Source organism: Podarcis erhardii (assembly GCF_964252035.2).
Source record: "Podarcis erhardii genome assembly, chromosome: 2".
Classification (NCBI taxonomy): domain Eukaryota; kingdom Metazoa; phylum Chordata; class Lepidosauria; order Squamata; family Lacertidae; genus Podarcis; species Podarcis erhardii.
Window position 1 is genome coordinate 72,901,164 of NC_138498.1, and position 21,816 is coordinate 72,922,979.

At 42.9% G+C, this 21,816-nt stretch overlaps 3 protein-coding genes across 15 annotated transcripts in view; 1 reads left to right on the top strand and 2 right to left on the bottom strand.

Moving 5' to 3' along the window:
* Positions 1-21,816, top strand: part of LOC309335961 (acylamino-acid-releasing enzyme-like) — a 71,679-nt gene that overhangs the window by 42,012 nt on the left and 7,851 nt on the right. For 5 of the 13 annotated variants that reach the window (XM_081851289.1, XM_081851299.1, XM_081851295.1 and 2 more), the window contains one exon: positions 6,732-7,371. The exons of 1 other annotated variant lie outside the window; for it this stretch is intronic. In XM_081851289.1, the coding sequence (XP_081707415.1) occupies positions 6,732-6,873 (142 nt within the window). In that variant the 3' untranslated portion in view covers positions 6,874-7,371. Of the gene's footprint in view, positions 1-6,731; positions 7,372-8,365; positions 8,476-8,935; positions 9,008-13,324; positions 13,420-17,809; positions 17,846-18,376; positions 18,426-19,274; positions 19,406-21,816 lie in introns of those variants that run through there. 7 more of the 13 variants (XR_014153826.1, XR_014153827.1, XM_081851297.1 and 4 more) reach the window with 6 other exon arrangements.
* LOC309335986 (taste receptor type 2 member 39-like) lies at positions 1,999-5,123 on the bottom strand. The gene has a single exon (XM_081851352.1). The coding sequence runs from the start codon at positions 4,657-4,659 to the stop codon at positions 3,760-3,762; it is 900 nt and encodes a 299-aa protein (XP_081707478.1). The 5' UTR covers positions 4,660-5,123; the 3' UTR covers positions 1,999-3,759.
* On the bottom strand, positions 13,559-15,648 carry LOC309335987 (taste receptor type 2 member 8-like). The gene has a single exon (XM_081851353.1). The coding sequence runs from the start codon at positions 14,877-14,879 to the stop codon at positions 13,983-13,985; it is 897 nt and encodes a 298-aa protein (XP_081707479.1). The 5' UTR covers positions 14,880-15,648; the 3' UTR covers positions 13,559-13,982.

A 21,816-nucleotide genomic window follows, 5' to 3' on the forward strand; every position in this document is an offset into this window, starting at 1 on the left:
GAGACCTGTGGGTATAGGGTGGTATATAAATCCATTAAATGAAATAAAAATCAACCCAACAGGGACTTCCGGGTTAGCGCCATCGCTTAATGGCGGATTCCCTCCGAGCTCCGGAGGGAATTGGCTCAGCAGGGGTTGGGTCATGGCGATGCGGGGACCCTAAAAAACCACAGGCGCGGAAGCCTGTGGACTTGGTGACTCGGCGGGACCATTTGCGCCCCCCCAACCTGCGAAGGAGCCTTTTTAAAGGCTACGGAACGGGGGACGGGGAGCGGCGTGGTGCTAAGAGTCCTCTGCTTCCCCTGCTGAGTGAAGCCGCATGCCATGGACGGAGAGCGCTGACTTTTTCCTGTGAACATTCAGATTAAAAGCAACAACCCGTGAGTAATACGCAAATTGGACTTAAAAGGGAAATTTTCTTTCTGAATCTGGCACGATCGGGGAAGATGCAAAAAGGAAGTCCGTCTCCCCACCTTGTAAACAACTTAAAGCAAGGACTAAATAACTAAGGTCGAGAGAATATCTTCTTCTTTATTGAACAAAAGTTATTAATTTCACGATTGGACAGTACAAGTAATTTTGCTGGAGGATAAGAGTTGATTTTGAGAGCTGAAGTGTAACCCCCCGGGACCCGGGAGTGATCTGCGAGAGAGCCTGTTGGAAAGATACAGAAGACTTTGACAGCTGTCAAAATTAGCTGTCAGAGTTGGGGAATAAAAAGAAACATTGTTTTTGTTGCCTTTGCCGGTTGGATTTGCTACAATTTGGTTATAAACTGTCGAAAAACAATTTATTTTGATTTTGGGATTGGAATTAGAAGGATAGTAAGTATCCATAATCCCTCTAGAGGGGGTTCTGGGACACTGCAAGAATGGCTGCAAGTGGAAAAATACTCATTGAGCTGAACAGGACTTTTTATCTCCTGGGAAAGCTTCAAGAACAGAGTGATATTTTGGCTACAGGGGTCATGGAACTGAATGAAACAGTAAATAATTTTACTGAAAATGGAAGGGACTTGACTCAAGTTTTTGTTCCTGAACCAAAAGCCCTTGTAGCGGAAACAAAAGTCTTTGCAGCTGAGCAGGAAAAGAAACTTGATAAATCTGAGAAAGCAGAACAAGAGATACATGATGATCTGGAGGGAAAGGAAGGAGGAGTTACAATGCTGCAGAAGGCTAAGGAAGGCCAGAGGCCTGGCAGGAAGGACATAAAGGAAAATAAGAACTGGATGATGAAGACTTGGCCTGAATTGGAAAATGAAGAACGGAGAGACCTACCTAGATGGAGACCTGAAGACCTATGGATTACAAATTTGATTAAGATGGAAGTTGGAGCTTTTGGGACACTTAGATTCAAAAGGATTAAGAAACAAGATTTGAACTCCACTTTCGAATATAGAGGTCTGGTTAGAAGAAAAACAGACATTATCGAGACAGGGTTTCTCCGAGATTTGAGGTTTTACACAAAGGACTACCAAAAAAACTGGCAAAGAGGAACTGAGAGAGAATTGAGAGCCTCTGGTGTAAGGTCTCCGGGCTGAGAATAGATAGACTGATATATATTGGGGATTGAAACCGGGAAAGGGGGGGGGGAGTTTGGGAATCCAAAGGGTGTATAATCATATTTTGATTTCTTCTTTCTTCTATTTTGTTTTGTTATGAGGATAAAATGGGGAAACCGTGGAAGAGAACAGGGGTCGATGTTAGAAAAAGATTTTAAAGTATAAAGACTGAGGTGTATAAGGTAAAATTGGTCATATAATAAGGAACTAAATATAATAAGGAACTAAATATAATAAGGTTAAAAATTGGGGATAAGAACTTGTTGAATCAAACATATGGAATTGGAATACAAGAAGGGGAGGTGTGGGGAAGTCATGAAAGTATGTCATTGGAAATAAGGTTTAAAAGGTGGTTTATTTATTTTTTTTGCTCTTATTTTGTATTTTTTGTATTTCTTGAAAGTTTTAATAAATATATCTTAAAAAAAAATAATCAACCAAACAGTTACCTTGTCCAGCCTACATTTTACTGCTTCTATACAGGAAATAATAACCAATAATAGCATAATTGATGCAACTCATGAATGCTAAATATGGAGATGTGTGATAGTAATGTGTTTGGGTTTGATTCAGCTGTTTTTCAGAAGCAGGGCTAATTTGCACGGTTTACCTTGGAAAAAATGTTGGGTGATATTTCAGAGTACATTTGGTTTGTCAGGTGACAGATCAACCCTAATGGTAGACACACTGCTATGATTAGTACTAGATGATCGTTTCTTTCCATGTCTGTTGTGATAACTGTCTTCGTATGCAGGGAAAGTCCCTAACTCACTGAGGGTTTGAGACCCATCAACTTCCCTCACCTGGTTTAGCCAACTATTCGAAGCCATTACCAGGGTGTGGCCACAGCTGCATGCTGACAGCTTCCAGAAGCCACAAGTGAGAGCTGAGTGCAGGGTGGGGCCCAGACATGGACAAACTACACTAGAAGGAGCACAATGTATTCCCCATCAGAGGTACTACCCCTTCCAGCAATTCCTGAAGCCAAGCTGGTGCCAAACGTATTGCTCTGCATTCCTTTAGACTGCATCAGCAAGGCTGAAAGAGGGTCTTGTTGTCTGGGCAGCCCAGGACCTCCCTACACACTGCTCAGGCTTGCACTTTGGAGAGGTCACTTTGGTGCTGCTAACACAGCGGTTTTTCTTCATCCCAGAGGCATACTCCATTGCCTCTTGGCACTGACGGAATGCCAACAACAATGTCATAGCTGACAACACAGCTACAGATAATGAAAGGTCAGCTTCTCTATCTAACTTGTATGACAGGAGATGCAAAATGGCCAGGCACAAGACAACCAGTTAGTGCCTTAAGTATACCAGGAAGGAGCACATTGTTAGGGTTGAGCAGAAGTGTTAGGAACTTAGGAACATTTAATAGTAGGCAAAGTGGTCTAAACCACTTGGGCTTGCCGTTCAGAAGGTCGGTGGTTCGGATCCCTGCGACGGGGTGAGCTCCCTTTGCTCAGTCCCTGCTCCTGCCAACCTAGCAGTACAAAAGCAAGTCAAAGTGCAAGTAGATTAATAGGTACCACTCCGGCGGAAAGGTAAACGGCGTTTCCGTGCGCTGCTCTGGTTTCGCCAGAAGCGGCTTAGTCATGCTGGCCACATGACCCGGAAAAACTGTCTGCGGACAAACGCCGGCTCCCTCGGCCTGTAAAGCAAGATGAGCGCAGCAACCTCAGAGTCATTCATAACTAGACTTAACTGTCAGGGGTCCCTTTACCTTTATCTAAAGGGGAATTAAGCAAAAGCTTCTGTACTTGAGTAAGGATTAACTTAGAGAAGGAAGGGAAGAGGCAAAGAAAACATTCAAAGTTATGTTCTCATATGGTATCTGTGTAATGAAGCAAAGAGGTTTTGGTCATCGATATAGAATATAACAGACAAAAATGACACTGCGACAATTTGGATTTTAGAATCCATTATATTTATACTAACTTGTACAGATGAGTCCATAGTCTTAATGCCATGTATCATTGTAGCTGCGAGATTGTGTTATGCAGAATAGGTAGGGAAAGGTTTGTGGCAAAGTGGGCGACATAAATGTAGGAATATACTGTAATAAGAAGCTTAGGCATTGCATAAGGGTGAAAGGAGGAGGCAAAAAATTAACAGATTTGTTCAGCATTGGAAAATGTTTCTTGATTAGTAGCCAAACCCCCCAGACACACCTTCTGGTTTTTCCTTGTGAATGTAAGGCTATGTTTTCAGAAGCATCTGCGTAGCTGCCTGCTTGAGCTTGGGATTAGCCAACAGCAGGATGGCACCCTGTGCAGGGGAGTACATTAGGATCACTGTTAGACACACTGAATAAACAAGGGTGATTCTTTCAATATTTTCAAGTACAATTATGGAATGTGCCACGTAAAAAAAAATGTAAAGGATCAGGAGGGAGAGCACTGTCCCAGCTGCCCTGACATGAGCTTTTGTTTGGAGGCTTTGAAGACTGGCTCCTTTACCTGTCATCTTGCAGACATGTGTGTAGAGTGAGGCTACAATCACAATGGAGCACAATAAAACCACAAGAAGGGGACAGCCAGAAGCAGTCATTAAAAAAAAGCCTTGCAGAGAACGAGAAAGTTGGGTTGCTTTCTTTCCTTGAGTCACATTTGAAGTGTTGGTTGCTATGTTGCTCTGGAGCTGAAAAGAAATATGTGGGATTGTAATCAAGGAAACAAAAACCGAAAAGACTTGGGATCCCACAAGAAGCCAGGGCAGCAGCTGCGATATCCTCAGCTTGCACCAAAGGAAGAGGGTGTGGGTGCTGTTCACTATCTTGATGCAATAGAAGACGCAGAGCCAGGCAGTGAAACAAAATCGGGTGTATGAGACGAAGGTTGCAAAGAAGTAGAATATTTGAAACACTAAGCCGTTGCTTGAGTTGGTTATTAAGAAATTAGTAATGACTGCAATCTCACAGGCAGTGGCAAAGATATTGGACGTACCCAGAGAGAGAAGTAGTTGTTCACAAGTTGCAAGACTCTTGCATTGAGCCCATTCAGTGACCATCACTGCAACTATAAAACCGTTGGAGATGAGCCCACCTAGAACCCAGTCACTTGCAGCCACCAGAAATGCAATGATTTTGGAAGAAAGCATATTTCCAGATTCTTGCAGACTGCTGTACAGGTGGACTGACCAAAGTTCTTGAGTTCATGCAGCGCACAAGTGTGATGGTAGCAGATCAGCAGCATACTTTTTAATCCATTGGGAACTATGCAAATGAACTGAGCATCAAACTATGTAAATCAATGCGCTACCAAGTTCCACAAGGCTCTTATTTGGGAGAGTGGTGTTGATACAGACTGTATAGAAGGGCTTCCTGTCACACAACCTTTTGTGAATCAGGGATGTTGCTCCATTTTGGGAGTTATATGAATAAGAAAGCTTGCCACTGGCATCCACTGCAGTGGCCCAGATGTTTCTCTGCAGGGAAAAAGTGTTAGGAGATGGGGAAATGGCCCTTGAAGCAAGGAAGGAACATCAATAAATGGAATTGGAAGATACTCGTCGTCTTGCTTATACTCAGACCCCCTTAGTTTTGGTTCTCATGACTTTTTAGCCTATTACCGGTACAGTTTACTATTTTTTGGTGGCTGCTTATTTCTCTGACCCCAATCCAGCTGTTGACATCAATCTGTCGTTTTTCTTCTTTTTGAACAGATACACAATTCAATGGCGCAGTATCAAACTTCAGCAAGTGACAGCAATGGAGTTAGCTCAGAGATCATTTTTCCATTGCACATGCTGCAGTTGCTGCTCTGCTTAAATCAGCTCCAGCTCTGCACTGACACACAGTATACTCATAATGTAGAACCAGTTTTTAATACTGTCAAATGCTTCTGTTTCTTCTATTTAGTGCAGCCAAAGGACTTCATTGCCTGTGCCATTCAAAGTAATGTTTTCGATTGTACTCAAGGGTGTTGTTGCCATGCTAAACCTCTGAACCTTTTAAATATATATCTGCATTAAGGGACATAAACAGCCCAAGCTATACATCCTTGAAATTCAATCATACTATATTCAATGGGCTTACTCTATGTACAGTGTGCATATGATTACAACCTTAAATTATAGGTTTATTTGTTAAATAATTATAGGTTTTTGTTTCCTTAGTGTATTAAAAGCACACAGATTTGTTCGTTACTGTTTTCCAGGATGGAAAAAGATTTAGTGTCTTTTACTAAGTCTAGTGGTAACTATTTCTCTTTTCTTGCATCACTATACAGTGGTACCTTGGGTTACAGATACTTCAGGTTACAGACGCTTCAGGTTACAGACGCTTCAGGTTACAGACTCTGCTAACCCAGAAATAGTACCTCGGGTTAAGAACTTTGCTTCAGGATGAGAACAGAAATTGTGCGGTGGCGGCATGGAGGCAGCAGGAGGCCCCATTAGCTAAAGTGGTACCTCAGGTGAAGAACAGTTTCAGGTTAAGAACGGACCTCCAGAACGAATTAAGTTCTTAACCCAAGGTACCACTGTAATTGCAGCTGAGGATCAAATAGGCATAGGACAAAATCTTTTATTAGAGTCATGAAACATCTAATTCTTGCATTGCTTTTTTGCTTCATTTGCCCCTTGGGATGTGGATAACAACCTACCTAAAGGGTGGGCAGGGGAGCAAAAAATGCAAACTAGCATGTAATAAATGTGTTGTGCTTAGAACACACGGGAAATGCAATAGCACCATGTTGTCGTGCGACCTTGTTGTACATAAATCAAACTATTCAAAGTAGACAAGAGCACAGTATGATCAGAAATGTCTAACTCCAATAAATAACAACCAACCACATGTTCCTACGAGTCAACAGACAGCACATAAAAGTGATTGCCTACCCATTCTTTCCACCTGCAGCATGCTGAGTCTGTTTCTTTCCACATGAAGGCTCCATTTAGCTATTCTGATGAATAGCCATTGATAGACCTGTCCTTCATGGTGCATCTAATCCTCTCCTAAGATCTAGGGGGGACAGCAGGTGGCTTTGAGGATGGAGCAGGTCATGGCAGACTTCAGAGGGAGATGAGGCTGTGATGGAGACAGGCCTTAGTGTCCTTACAAAGAAGGAGATGGGACTGAAGGGAGTACATAGAAGCTATAGATGAGAGTCTTTGCTCATCGTAGTCCACAGGAACTTCTAAAATATAATTTTTTGTTGTTACCTTTGCAGGCTGTTGTGGTACCCAGAAGAGAATCATGCTGTAAGTGGAATGGAGGCTGAAGCAGATGTCTTTATGAACAGTGCACAGTGGATTATGCATTACCTTTCTAAGGAAGCAGACCCTGAAAGTCAGCAGCCAGCTGAGAAATAAAGGATCTCAAATATTAAAAAGCAGCCAGCCTGTGGAGATACACATCATGCCACATGAAGATTGCCAGATAGAATAGATCAGGGGTCAGCAAACTTTTTCAGCAGGGGGCCAGTCTACTGTCCCTCAGACCTTGGGGGGGGGGCAAACTATATTTTGGAAAAAAGGGGGGGGGGACGAATTCCTATGCCCCACAAATAACCCAGAGATGCATTTTAAATAAAAGCATACATTCTACTCATGTAAAAACATGCTGATTCCCAGACCATCCGCAGGCCAGATTTAGAAGGCTATTGGGCCGGATCCGGGCCCCGGGCCTTAGCTTGCCTACCCATGGAATAGATCTAGCCTTTGTATCCCTGACAGGAATCCCTTTCCTCTTTCAGTGTATTCTTAAAAGATGTGCTGCTGGTGCCTTGGAAGCAGCCTTGTACAGAGTCAAACCTTTGATCCCTGCAGCCCAGTACTGTCTATGTCGACAGAGAGCTGCTCCCCAGGATGTCAGATATCTGAAGATGCTGAGGATTCAGGCTGGGACCTTCTGCTTGGGCAGATGTTCCAACACTGTGCCACGATGCAGGTCCTTTTCAGAAAATCTGCAGCAAACAGTCAACTGTCTAATTGAACTTAACTCTTGTAGCAAAGCTGACGTCTTAAGAATTTGTATTGCTGCTTATAACTACAAGGCTTTGTGGATAGTTCTTTCTTATTTATTTACAGGACGCCAGATCTTGGAATAATAGGTGCTAAAATTTAAAAAAAAACCCCTCAACCTTCTTGTTTTTATTGTTATATCTACTAAGCTATACATTACCAAACTGGTCCCTGAGGGAATTAAATGTCATATAAGATTATAGCTTCAAGACTGTGGTATGCAAAATATGTGGGAAACACTGATATACCAACAACAACTATGTCACAGTGAGAACCCTAAATGTAGGAATATACAACAATGGCAAAGCTTATGAGTTTTATAAGGATGAAAGAAGGAAGGGCAAAAATTAACAGGTTTTTCCCCTAAGATTGGAAAATGTTTGTTGATTATTGGCATAATAAAGCACTTACTTCAGGAGATAATAACACTTTTATTTGACAAGATAAAAGAACAACAAATAGGTTTAAAAGCTAACAGATTTAAGTATGTTATGTTATCCTGAGTGGCAAGTACATATATAAATATTTTGGGTGTGGTGATTGTAAAATGTGAGGTTAGAGGGAAATGAAACGTGCAAAACCTCCGACAATGAGAATTACGTATTTAGCAGTTGTAGTTCACAAAACAGTTTTTGATGTCCCAGATATTGTTGCATTGGTAAATAAATACAATGTGCTAAGAATTTTCTTTTGCTGTTCCGTCAACAAATATTGCAGTGAAAACTCTTGATGTGTATTGTAACTTAGTGGATTCACATTGTAGTGTACAGTGTACCAGACAGTTAAAATGCATATTGCCATTTCTGATGTCCGATTTTTGTCCATTTCTTATTTTGCATAGAGATTGCCCTGTGTAAAATGCAGAAGGGCATAACTGGCAGATGGCATATATCACATGAAGAGGAGAATCAATCCCTTATGTTGCTGATGGCATTATCAGGCCCGGGAAAGGCACTACACTCTAGTTTGGCCCTAAGAATTTTCTTAAATAATCCTTGTTATTGGTATTTTTCAGCACAGGAATAAGAAACCTGTGTGCCTAACAGAACAACACGGGGGGGGGGGGACACCCCAAACCAATAACTTAAACACAATGCTCTCTGTGTGGCCAGTGTCAATGTCCTTAAGAATTGTTAAGTCTCTGTTTTTGGAAACATCCTGGCAGCCGCCTGCTTGAGTTTGGGATTAACCAACACCAGGATGGCAACCTGCACAGGGCATTACATTAGTATCACTGCTACACACACTAAAATAACATATGTGGGTGGTTTTTTTACCCTGTCCAATTGTAAGCAAGGTCTCTGTCGGGCAAAAAGAGAGCATCAGGAGGGAGAGCACTTTTTCAGCTGCCTTGATGTGAGCTACTGTTTGGGGACTCTGAAAATTCAATCCTTTACCTGTCATCTTGCAGAAATGTCTAAAGCGTGAGGCTACAACCATGATGGAGCAAAGGAAAACCACAAGAAAGGGACAGCCAGAACCAGTAAGCTGAAAAATTCATTCTTTCTTTCCTTATGTCACGTTCGTGACATTGTTTGGTATTTTGCTGTGTATTATATTATAAATATTCTGCACTGCAAACGGGGGGGGGGGGGGGACAGTGAGATGAGATCCCACAAGAAACCTGGTATCCTCTACTTGCACCAAAGGAAGGAGGAGTGGGTGCTGTTCACTATCTTGATGCAATAGAAGATGCAATAGAAGATGCAGAGCCAGGCTGTGAGCCAGAATCGAGAGAATGTGACAAAGGTTTTAAAAACAGCATTTGCGGCATTAAGTACTAACTGGTGAAAAATGGAACCATGAAACCTGTATAGCAGACACTGGACATACCCAATGCCGTAGTTGTTCGCTGACAGCAAGGTTCCTGCATTCAGCCCATTCAGTGATGATTACTACAACTATAAAGCCATTGGAGAGGGCCAAGTCCATTGCAGCCACCAGAAACGCAATAATCTGGGAGAGAAGGCATATCTCTGGATTCTTTCAGACTGCTAGACTTTCACTAGCATTGAGATGGGGGGTCCAAGTGAGGTAGCAGGTCTATAGTATACTTTCTCAATGGTTGGGAACTATGGAAATGAACTATGCATCAAACTATGTAAATTCATGGGACTCTTGGCCTGCCCATTTCCATGATGCTTCTAGATAGTGTAGTGGTGTTGATGACAAACTATATTGAATGGCTTTGTATAAATTGAATTGGTGCTTCATCTTGGTGGTTATATGGAACAAGAAATTTTGCCCAAGAGAACCCTGTTGGCGGTCTAGATTTTACTGCTCAGGTAAAGAATAGGAGGAACTGGAAATACTGCTGTTGAATCATGGAAGGACCACCCCTGGTGTTTACAATATGGGGTATCATAGGGCACTATTCTATCCCCATTGCTGGGAGCAGCCATTAGGACTTTGGGGGCCAGGTGTGATTTGTATGCTGATCCTCAGCTTTCTTTATCCAGAAGTTCTGAATCAGGAGAAGCGATGTGGGCCCTGGGCTGATTCCTTGATACAGACTTGGGATGGATGAGGGGGAATAAGCTTGTTTGTATCCTGGCAAGATGGCTTTGATCTGTGGAACTGTCACGGTTACACAAGCCACATAATATCTGTTCAGTAGCTGTAAGAAATTGATCTTTTAATGTGGTAGCACCTAAACTGGAACTCCCTGCCTATTGATATCAGACATATGCCTTTGCTGTGCTCTTTCTGGTGCCTGCTTAAAACGTTCTGTATGTTCTGTGCAGACGTACAGAAGTTACAGTCCTTTACGTAATCCCTGGTCAGTGGCGTAGCGTGGGGGGTGCAGGGGGGGCCGGCCGCACCGGGCGCAACATCTGGGGTTAGGGCAAATCCACGGGTTAGGGGGCGCAAATCCACGGGTTAGGGGGCACAAATTACTTGCCTTGCCCCGGGTGCTGACAACCCACGCTACGCCACTGCCCCTGGTTACATAAACTTTGGGATGAGCGCGTGGCAAACCTGGAAGTATTTTACTGGGTTTCGCTGCGTCTGCATGCACAGAAGCGGTCCTCAGGTTGCAGAAACCTCAGGATCCGACCGGACCTCTGGAACAGATCCTGCCCGCAACCGGAGGTAACACTGTACATGTGTTTTTCTCTTTTTCGCTACTGTCGATTTTAATTAGTATATTTTGACTGCTTTTAAATACATACAGTCGTACCTTGGTTGTCAAATGGAATCCGTTCTGGAAGTCCGTTCGACTTCCAAAAACGTTAGACAACCAAGGCGCGGCTTCCGATTGGCAGCAGGAGCTTCCTGCACTCAATTGGAAGCTGCAGAAGCCGCGTCGGATGTTCAGGTTCCAAAGGACGTTCGCAAACCGGAACAGTCACTTCCGGGTTTGTGGCATTCAGGAGCCAAAACATTTGACTCCCAAGGCGTTCCAGAACCAAGGTACGACTGTACTTGTTCTTAAACTTTTTATTGAGAATTTTTTTGTTTATATTTTTGTAACCAGTTAGAAGGGTTGTGGGGTTTTTTTACAGTCAAGGGCACATAAATTTTGTTAAATAAAATAAACAGTAACTCCGGCTCTCCACTGACCCACAGTATATTCATAACATAGAAAAAGCTGTAATACTGCAAAATGCTTTAGTTTCTTCTGTTAGTTTAGCCAAAAGACCTCATTGCCCGTGTCATTCCAAAGTAACATTTATCACTTTGCTCAAGATTGTTGTTAATTTCTGAAGTATGTTTTTAAATTAAGGGACACAGACAGCCCAATCCTATGCAACCATGGAATTTAATCCTACTGTATTTAGTGGACTTACTCTAAAGTAAGTGTGCACAGATTGTAGCCCTAATTGTTCAGTTTACCTGTCAAAACATGATAGGTTTGGGTTTCTTCAGTGTCTTAAAAAGCATAGAGATTTGCTTGGTGCTGTTTTCCAGAACAGAAAATGGAAATATATGTATTTTATTAAGCAAAGCAGTAACTAATTCCATTCTATATTTGCATCACTGTATTTGCAACTGAAGATCAAATAGGCAAAGGACAGTACTTTTTATTAGATTTCTGAAACAGCTGGTTCTTGCACTGCCTCTGTGCTTCTGTTGGCCCATGAGATGTGCATAACAACCTTCATAAAGGGCAGGGAGAGAGAGAGAGAGAAATCAAACTAAGCTGTAAGAAATATGTTGTGTTCTGAGCATGCAAGAGCTGCAATCACACAAAATGTCGAGGGGAGACATTTGATGCATAAAAAAGAGCCACAAAAGCTTCTGGTAGTTGGTGTTTAACAACATCTGCAAGTGGTGGGTGGTAGGGTAGCTTTCCAGGCGTCCAAATTGCCTAGCAAAGTTTGAAACGCTTGTGGTTGATGAAAAAGGAAATTATAAAGGTCTAGCCTTCCTATAGACATGCAATATTCTACTGTTGGTCATCTGTCCCAGATGAGGGCATTGTGGAGAAGGGGACCAGTTGCCAAGAGGAAGTGGGAAGAAATCGGAGAACTCCAGGGAGGGAGAAGCTAAATCCATTTCATAGGACACTCTGGATATAGGGAAGGGAAAGTGTGGGACAGAAGTAGATGAAGAAGAAGACAAGGGGGAATTGAAGGAGGTACAATAGGGCTTCATGATCCACATTAAGCCAATGTATGGATGGTGTGCCTATTGAACTTAATCTTGCTGGCAAGGTTGTCGAATAAGAATTTGATTGCAACTTATGATTTCTGCCATTATCTTCAGCCAAAACAGATTAAATAGTGCTTGCTTGATCGCTTCTTTCTTTCTTTCTTTCTTTCTTTCTTTCTTTCTTTCTTTCTTTCTTTCTTTCTTTTTCTTTACAGGGTACCTGATTTTGGTATAACAATTTCTAAAGACAAAATCTGACCTTTGTCATATTACCCTTGTTATATTTTATTAACATATAAACACACACACACACACGGTCCAAGTATAACAGAGGGAATTTAAATTTTATGTGAGTAGAGTTTCAAGGCTGGTATGCAAAATGTTTGGAAAAGGCAAAAACCATGACATAGTGAGAATTCAAAACGCAGGAATATGCAGTAATGGCAAAACTTATGAGTTTATACAAATGAAACAAGGGAGGCAAAAAGTAAGATGCTTATTATTCAAGATAAGAAATTGCTTATGGATTGTTGGCATAATAAAGCACATCAGTAAATAATAAGACTTTTATTTGACATGCTGTAACAAACAAGAACAGTGAAAAGTCGTAAGGCAGAAAATAAAAATTATAATATTAGTAGTAGTAGTAATAATAATAATAATAATAATAATAATAATAATAATAATAATTTCTACCCCGCCCATCTGGCTGGGTTTTCCCAGCCACTCTGGGTGGCTTCCAACAAAACCTGAAGATACAATAGTTCATAAAATATTAAAAGCTTCCCTAAACATTTTTCCCTATAGAAAAAAATATACAATTATTCTGAGTTGCAAGGGTATGTTGGGGTGGTGACCGTAAAAAGTAAGATCAGAGGAAATAAAATATGTAAAACTTTGGACAGTGATAATTACATGGTTAACAGTGGTAATTTCCAAAACAATTTTTTATGAAGCAGATATCATGGCACCATTAAGTACAAGGCAAATGGACAAGAAATTATTTGGCTCAGTTCACTCCACAAATGATAGCACTGAAACTCTTGATATATTGTGATTCAATGGTTACACGTTGCAGTGTCCCTTTGAAGTTCCTTTGCTGTAAGACGGCAACTTTAAGGTTATAGAAGCATTCTGCCAAAGGCTTTTTGAATATTGCAATCTCTGATGTCAGACTTCTGTCCATTTCTTATTTTGCATATAGGCTGGCGTGTTTGTCCTGTGTAGAATGCAGAAAGGAGTTTCTGGTGGTGGATATCATGTAAGAAGATTGCAGATATCACATTGGAAGATGAGGAGGTGAACAAACTCCTGATGTTGTGAACAGCATTCTAAGGCTGTGTAATAGTATTGCCAGAGTGAATTTGTGGACAGAGATGGCATCTGCGTCTGCCACAGGGGCTGCTGGTATACAGATGCCTGGTGTAGGTATGTTGTTTCTTGGGAAGAGCTGTTCAAGAGCAGGAGGTGCCTGTAAACATCACGTTCCTTTGTTTTTGTTTTGCTGTTTTCTAATCTCGGTCTCTCCTATGGCAATTCTTAGATGTCTTGACCAATGAGCCTAATGTTTCATTTTAAGAAAGGAAGTAGCTGACTTAGGGGGAGGAAGCAAGGCTGCTTGTGACTGGGGCAAGGTGGGGCAGGAATCTTTAACCACTCATCACCCCCCATCCCAATCAGAACCACAATGGGAGGAAATCTGCTGTTGGCATCAACAGGCCTTTTCTTCCCATGGCAAGTGGCAGGCATGATAGGAGGGGTCAATTCCAGTTTGTGTGCTGGAGAAAACATGCACACTCTACTCCTGACCAGGCTTGGGGCCCCTGAGCTAGCTTTTCACAAAAGGCAACAGCTAAGGATGGTTAAGGCTTTCTTCTTGGAAGCATCCTGACAGCTGCCTGCTTCAGCTTGGGATTCACCAACACCAGGAGGGCAGCCTGCACAGGGGAGTACATTAGTATCATTGTTATACACACTGAAATGGCAACTATATCTTTGTTAATACAGCCAGTTATAAATAAGATCTTTGCCACGTAAAAAGAAATGGAAAGCACCAGCAGGAGGAGGACTGTCCCAGCTGCCTTCGTGTGAGCATCTGTTTGAAGGCTCCTAATATTGGATTCTTTCCCAGTCAGTTTGTAGACGTGTCTGTAGAGTGAGGCTACAACCATGATTGAGCAAGGAAAAACTATCAGGAACGGGCAGCCAGCACCAGTAATCAAAAAGAAGATTTTGAAATTAGTAGCAAAATCAACCACTGTCTGGTCTTGCGTCATGTTTGTAATGCTTCCCTGGGATTTAATATACGCACTCTGCAGTGCAAAGAAGGAAACAAGCAAGGAGATGGCTTGAGATCCCCCAAGAAGCCAAGGTATTATCCGTGATATCCTCAGCTTGCACCAAAGAAAAAGGGAACAGTTGTTGTTAACGATCTTGAGATAATAGAAGAGGCAGAGCCAGGCAGTAAGCCAGAACCGGGAGAATGTGAGAAAGGTTCCAATGAAGTAGCATATTTGTAATATTAAGGGGCTGCTAAAGTCAGAGATTAAGTAGCACTTAATTAAATATGGAGACAGAACACCCGAGAAGCCAATATTGGACATACCTAGAGACAGAAGAAGTTGTTCTCTAGCATCAAGTTTCCTGCTTTTAGCCCACTCAGTGACTATCACTGCAACAATAAAGCCATTGGAGATGAGCCCACCGATAGCCAGGACAGCTAGAGACGCCAGAAAGGCAATAAGTTGAGGAGAAGGCATCTCTCCGTATCCTTGCAGATTACTGTACCAGGTGGCCTTTCACCGATCCAAAGTTGCTGCACTGAGATGCAGTGTGCAAGTGAGACAGAACATCTGCAGCATCCTTATGAATGACCGGGGAACTATGCAAATGAACTATGAACCAAATTATAAATTAATGAGACTCTCCAGCTGCTCATTTCCATAATTTCCATATGCCTCTATCTGGCATAGTAGTGTGGACAGAAACTGTATCAGAGGGCTGCCTGTCACTCCACTTTGTATAAGTGGGGGGGGGGTTGCTCCATTTTGCTGGCCCCGTGAATAAGAAAGCTTGCCACAGGCAACCACTTTGCAGTGGTCCAGAGTTTATGTAAAGAATAGGAGGAGCTGGAAATTCCAGCTGGCTTGTTTGTCCTCAGACCCTCCTGCTTCTGGTTCCCAGGCCTCTGCAGCCTTTTCTTTTATTTGATCCCAGATTATAGGCAAATGCTTCTTCCTCAACAGCATGCCCCAAAGTAAAATCTATCTGCAGTTATTTCCAATGAAGTTTTCCTTTCCTTTGCCTGCCGCTAATTTCTTTAACCGCAGTACAGTATTTATTCTTTTAAAAACAGATCAATGCAAGCTCAAATTGCAGTGTGTAGCAATCACAATAGCAGACTTAGCTGCACTCATTTTTCTATTGCACATTCTGCACTGCTGCACATTCTCCACTCCAGTTCTGCATGAACCCAGTATATTTATAATGTAGAAGCTATTTTTAATACTACCCAGTAGTTTTGTTTCTTCTGCCTAGTTTTTCCAAAAGACCTCACTGTGTGTGTGATTCAATTACCATTTTGACTGCACTGTTGCCATGCCAAAGATCTAAACTTTTGGATCTTTAAACAGAGGGACATGTCCAGCCCAGTCCTACTATATTCAGTGGCCTTTCTCTAAGGTTAGTGCACCTGCGATTGCATTCCTGATTGGTAGGTTTACTTGCAAATCATGATAGGATTGTGGGTTTTTTAGTGTCTTAAAAAGCACAGATTTGCTTGTTGCTGTTTTCCAGAGCGGGATATGCAAAGATGTGTATTTAATTTAGCACACTGGTAACTGGATCTGTTTGCCTATTTGAGCCTCAGCTGTAATTATAGCAATGCAAATAGCAAAGGACAGCATCTTTTATTAGGGTCTGTAAAATGTCTAATTCTTGCACCGCATTTGTGCTTCCATCACACTTTGAGCTGTGGATCTCAACCTTCATAAAGGGCAGAGAGAGGAAGAGAAATGCCACGTAACACATTAAGAGAAATGTGGTGCTTTGAGTGATCAAAGTTGGTTCCAGTAATATTTTCAGGCAGGAGCTGACAATATGGCCGGGTAAGACAGCACTGCCGCTCAGGGTCCCTCTAGGTTGCTGCAAGAGAGGGAAGCAAGGTAGCAGAGGTCTCAGTGTAGTCCTCCGGGTGGCTTGAGTGCACCAACCTCCTCACCCGAATTGCCTTACTCATATCTCCTCCCTCTCAGTAATAAGCATGGACCTCGGACTTGGGAAGTGAGGAAAGCAAGACTGCCCAATCCCACCAACAGCTGCTGTCTGCAGGACATTAGGTTACCACACGGGTGGCGCTGTGGGTTAAACCGCAGAGCCTAGGGCTTGCTGATCAGAAGGTCGGCGGTTTGAATCCCCACAGTGGGGTGAGCTCCTGTTGCTCAGTCCCTGCTCCTGCCAACCTAGCAGTTCGAAAGCACGTCAAAGTGCAAGTAGATAAATAGGTACCACTCCAGTGGGAAGGTAAACGGTGTTTCCGTGCACTGCTCTGGTTCGACAGAAGTGGCTTAGTCATGCTGGCCACATGACCCGGAAGCTGTACACTGGCTCCCTCGGCCAATCAAGCGAGATGAGCGCCGCAACCCCAGAGTCGGCCACGACTGGACCTAATGGTCAGGGGTCCCTTTACCTTTACATTAACTTATTTCACTATTACAGGGATGGGGAACCTGTGGCCGTTCAGATGTTGTTGGACCACAACTCCCATCATCCCTCACTAGGAGGACCAATGGTCAGGGATGATGGGTACTGTAGTTCAAAAACATTTGGAGACCCAGGTTCGGGAAACTCTGATCAACCCCCTGCCATGCAGGAATCTTTCACCCAATGAGGGGCTTATTTTTGGACCTATGAAATGAACAGGTATAAGAAAACAGGACCTACGTTCTGTCCTGTTTACAGTGTGGGCAGGCAGGCATGATACAAAGGCAAAACAACCCCAAGACAGGCAAGTGGGCTTCAAATCCTATAGAAATGTATGATAAAAGTGACTAACAAATTTAGTAGTAGTAGTAGTAGTAGTAGTAGTAGTAGTAGTAGTAATATCATCCTTGGGAGAAAGTAACTTACAGTGATGATACCTTTGATTTCTGAAACATCTAATTCTGACATTGCCTCTGTGCATCAATTGCCCCTCAAGATCAGGCAATAAGCTTCATAAAGGACAGGGAGGGGGGAAGCAAACTAATGTAATAAATACAGTATGTTGTGTTTCGGGCACACAGGAAACGCTATCATACACAATATTGTGGGAAGAAATAGATGCACAGAGGCTGATCCATCCCATTCTGTCTAGTTAATAGCCATTGGTAGACCTGTCCTTCACTGAAGCATTAATCCCCTTCTGAGATCCAGAGGGAGAGCAGGTGGCTCTGAGGAAGGAGCAGGTCATGGTAGGAACTCAGAGGGAGGTGAAGCTGTGATGGAGACAGACTTTAGTGTCCTTACAAAGAAGAAGATGAGACTGAATGGCGTTCAAGGAAGGAAGGAAGGAAGGAAGGAAGGAAGGAAGGAAGGAAGGGTATATGGGAGTCTTAACCCCTCATAGTCCACTGGTATTGAAAATGTATGAATATGTTGTTTCATAAGGGTGAAAGAAGGGAGGCAATAAAGTAACAGGTGTTTTTTTCAGGATCAGAAAATGTTTATTGCCTCCTGACATAATAAGGTACATACTACAAGATATAATTAGGCTTTTATTTTACATCATGTAAAAACAAGTAAGAATGGTGAAGAGACTCAAGGCTAGCACATTTATGCATGTTGTCCTGGAGTTGCCAGTACAAATATACGTCTGGGTGTGGGCAATCGTAAAAAAAATAAGGTCATAAGGAAATGAAAAGTGTAAAACTTCAGCCAGTGATAATTACATAGTTAACAGTGGTAATTTCCAAAACCGTTTTTTAAATGTGGATATCATGGCACCGTTAAGCACATGGAATGTGCAAGGAGTTCTTTGTGTCGGTTCAGTTCACAAATGATATTGGTGAAAACTCCTGATGTATTGTAATTCAGTGGTTTCATGTCTCAATGTCTCTTTTGAAGTTCTTTTGCTGCAGGATAGCTATTTTCAGGTTATTTACACAGTGTCCTAGGACCTAGAAGGTTTCAGTGTTCCACCACTTCCTTTTGAATATTGAGATTTCTGACATCAGATTTTTGTCCATTTTGTATTTTGTGGCTCATTCCTCCTCTATAGAAAGCAAAAGGGCAGTGCTGGCAGATGATGGCAGACATCATGTTGGAAGGTGAGCAGGTGAACAATCCCCTGAGGTTTGGGATGGCATCATTAATCCTGAAACAGTTTTCCCAGAGTAAGTCTGTGGACAGCATCTGCATTCCCCATCTCCATAGCCCTGTCATGGGCATGTTGTTCCTTGGGAAGAGCTGTTTTGGTTTAGGAGATGTCTGTAAGGATGTATAAGTCAACAGCCAAGGCGTGTGAGAGGGAAGTGTCATTCTCCAGACTTGGGTGTCGATAACTGATGAAATGTGTGGGTGGTTTCATTTGGGGGCTGTAAGTGGCATCTGCTTTGTTTTGCTGTATTAGATGAGCCTTGTACTTTGAGGAATGCCTGGTGTAAGTTGTTCAGCAGTGAGTCCTTATCCCGTGATCCTGAAGAGATGTAGCAGGCTTCATTTTAAGAAAGTAGCTGCCCTGCGGAGGGGGTGGGGAGAGAAGGCTGGTTGTGACTGTGGCAAGGAGGGCAAGGGACTTTAACCATTAATCCTTCCTTTTCCCGATCAGAATCGCAGTGGCAGGATAGCACTGACTGGAACCAAGAGGGGCTTTCCCAGCATTGCAAATAGCAGCCATGGTAGAAGCAGGACAATGCTGATTGAAAACATGAGAGCAAACAAAGTGTTACAGTCCTTTCTCCACTTTACACCCTATGCTTAACCAGGCTTGGGCCTCCTGAGCCAGCTCTTTTTACAAAATGCAACATCTAAGAATTATGAAGGCTTTGCTCTTGGAAGCATCCTGGCAGCTGCCTGCTTGAGCTTAGGATTCACCGACACCAGGATGGCAGCCTGCACAGGGGAATACGCTATTATAACTGTTAAACACACTGAAGTAGCATATATGTTTTTTCCAGCTTGTCCAGTTATAAACAAGGTCTCTGCCACATAAAAAAAAATGGAAAGAATCAGGAGGAAGAGCACTGCTCCAGCTGCCTTGACGTGGGCTTCTGTTTGAGGGCTCCTAAATTTGGATTCTTTACCTGTCATCTGGCAGACATGCCTACAGAGCGATGTTACAACCAGGATGGAGCAAAGGAAAACTATAAGAAAGGGACAGACAGTATGACCAATTAGAAGCAAGCCTTCAAGAAAGCAGTCAAGATTATTCTCTGTCTTCCCTTGTGTCATGTTTGCATTGTTGACTGTTGCATTGCTCATGAGAGAATTGCATTGCTCATTTTGAATTGCAATGAAGGACGCAAAAAACGTGATGACAAGAGAGCCCCCAAGAAGCCAGGGCACCAGGCGCGATATCCTCAGCTTGCACCACAGGAAGAGGCAGTGTGTGCTGTTCACTATCTTGACGCAATAGAAGACACAGAGCCAGGCAGTGACCCAGAGTCGGGAGAATAGGCCAAAGGCTAAAAAGTAGAAATATACACCAAATATTATGCCTTCGCGGGTGCCAGACTTTAACCCGTATCTAATTAAAAATGAAGTCAGAGTAAGTGTGAAGAAGATATTGCACGTACCCATGGATAGAATAAGTTGCTCCCTAGCCGCGAGGGTCTTGCATTTAGCCCATTCAATGACTATCACTGCAACTACAAAGCCATTGGAGACGAGCCCACCGAGGGCCAAGTCAATTAAAACCACCAGAAAGGTAATGATCTGGGAAGAAGGCATCTCTCCGGATCCTTTCAGACTGTTGTACAGGTAAGACTTTCAGCAACCAAAATTGTTGAGCTAAAGTGGAGAGTGTGAGTGAGTTAGCAGGGCTGCGGCATACTTTTAAATAGGCTGGGGACCATGCAAACGAACCATGTGCCGGACTATGTAAATGAATGGGATTTTCAGGCTCCTCCTTTCCTTACTGCTTCTATCTCACATAGTGGTGTTGATACACTATACCAAAGGGCCTCCTGCCAAAGTTGTCTTGAGTGAGGATGGTACTCCTTTTGGGTGGTTTTGCGAATAAGAAAGTTAGTGGCCCAGACTCTACTACTCAGGCAATAAATGGCAGGAGCTGGAAATTCTGCTGTTGGCACCTGGAAGAAACCACCTTGCCTTCAGACTCTCTTCAGCCCACACTTTTTATTGGTTCCACTTTAAAAGCAAGTTCTATTTCCTTAACAGTAAGTTAGTTTGCGTCTCCAAACTAAAAGCCTTATGCAGTCCTTTGTAGCTGGTCATTCCTTTCGTAGCTGCTCATTTCTCCACCCCAACACACTATTTCTTCTTTAAAAACAGATACAAGATTCTTAATACAAGATCAAAATCCAGCATGTGACAATCAAAATAGAAGTTAGTTCAGAGATCCACCACCACTCATTTACTCATTGCACAGTATGCCTTTCTGCTGCTGCTTAAATCCACACCAGCACCACACCCATCCAAAGCTTATTCATAATGGAGTTTCTAATACTGTCAGATATCTTTGTTTTATTTTGCAAAAAGACCTCATTGCCTGTGCCATTCAGATTAACATTTTTGACTGTGCTCAAGGTTGTTGTTGTTGCTGCTATGCCAAAGATCTGAACTTTTGAGGAGGTGGAAATCAGTGCTGTTCACAATCTTGATACAATGGAAGACACACAAAGCCAGGCAATTACCCAGAGATGGCAGACATGTACAGTATATATATTTGATGAAACACACAGGTATACTGCCCAATCCTATTCATGCTTGGAATTTAATCCTAATATATTCAATGGGCTTTTTCTAAGGCAAGGGCAGATAAGATTGATCAGTTTACCAGTCAAATCATGATAGGGTTTTGTTTCTTTGGTGTATTAAAAAAGCACACAGATTTGCTTGTTGCTGTTTTCCAAAACAGGAAATGCAAAGATGTGTCTTTTATTTAGCACAGTGGTAACTGTATCTGTTTTCCATCTCCGATGGTTCCTCATCCTCCTGGGGGAAAAGTGACAAATGAGGTGCCACAGGGTTCTGTCCTGGGCCGATTATTGTTGTTCAACGTCTTTATGAATGACTTGGAGAAAGGCATTGAGGGGGTGCTCATCAAATCTGCAGATGACACCAAACTGGGAGGGGAAACTAAAAGACAGAATTTGGGGACTTCCGGAGGCGGCGCGAACGGTAATGGCGGTCCTCTTCCTTTCGTGAGGAGGAAGCTCCGCGGAAACTGGGTCGTCCGCTACGGCAAAGCGGAGACCCGCATCAGAAACCCACAGGCAGCAAGAGCCTGTGGTCTTGAGACTCGGCGGGCGCCAGAAGCGGCTCCCAAAACGCAGAAGGAACCCCGTAAGGGGCTCCGGATCGTGGAGGGGGTATCGCAGCGCTGTGAGTCGATCGCAAATCTGTGGAGTGAAGCCGCGCAGCTGCTGCCAGTGAGCGCTGACCTCTTTTCCTGGAAACTTTTGATTCGGAAAAAGCAACAACCCGTGAGTAAAGAAGGACTTTTATAATTTGAAACTAAAACATTGAATTTGGCTG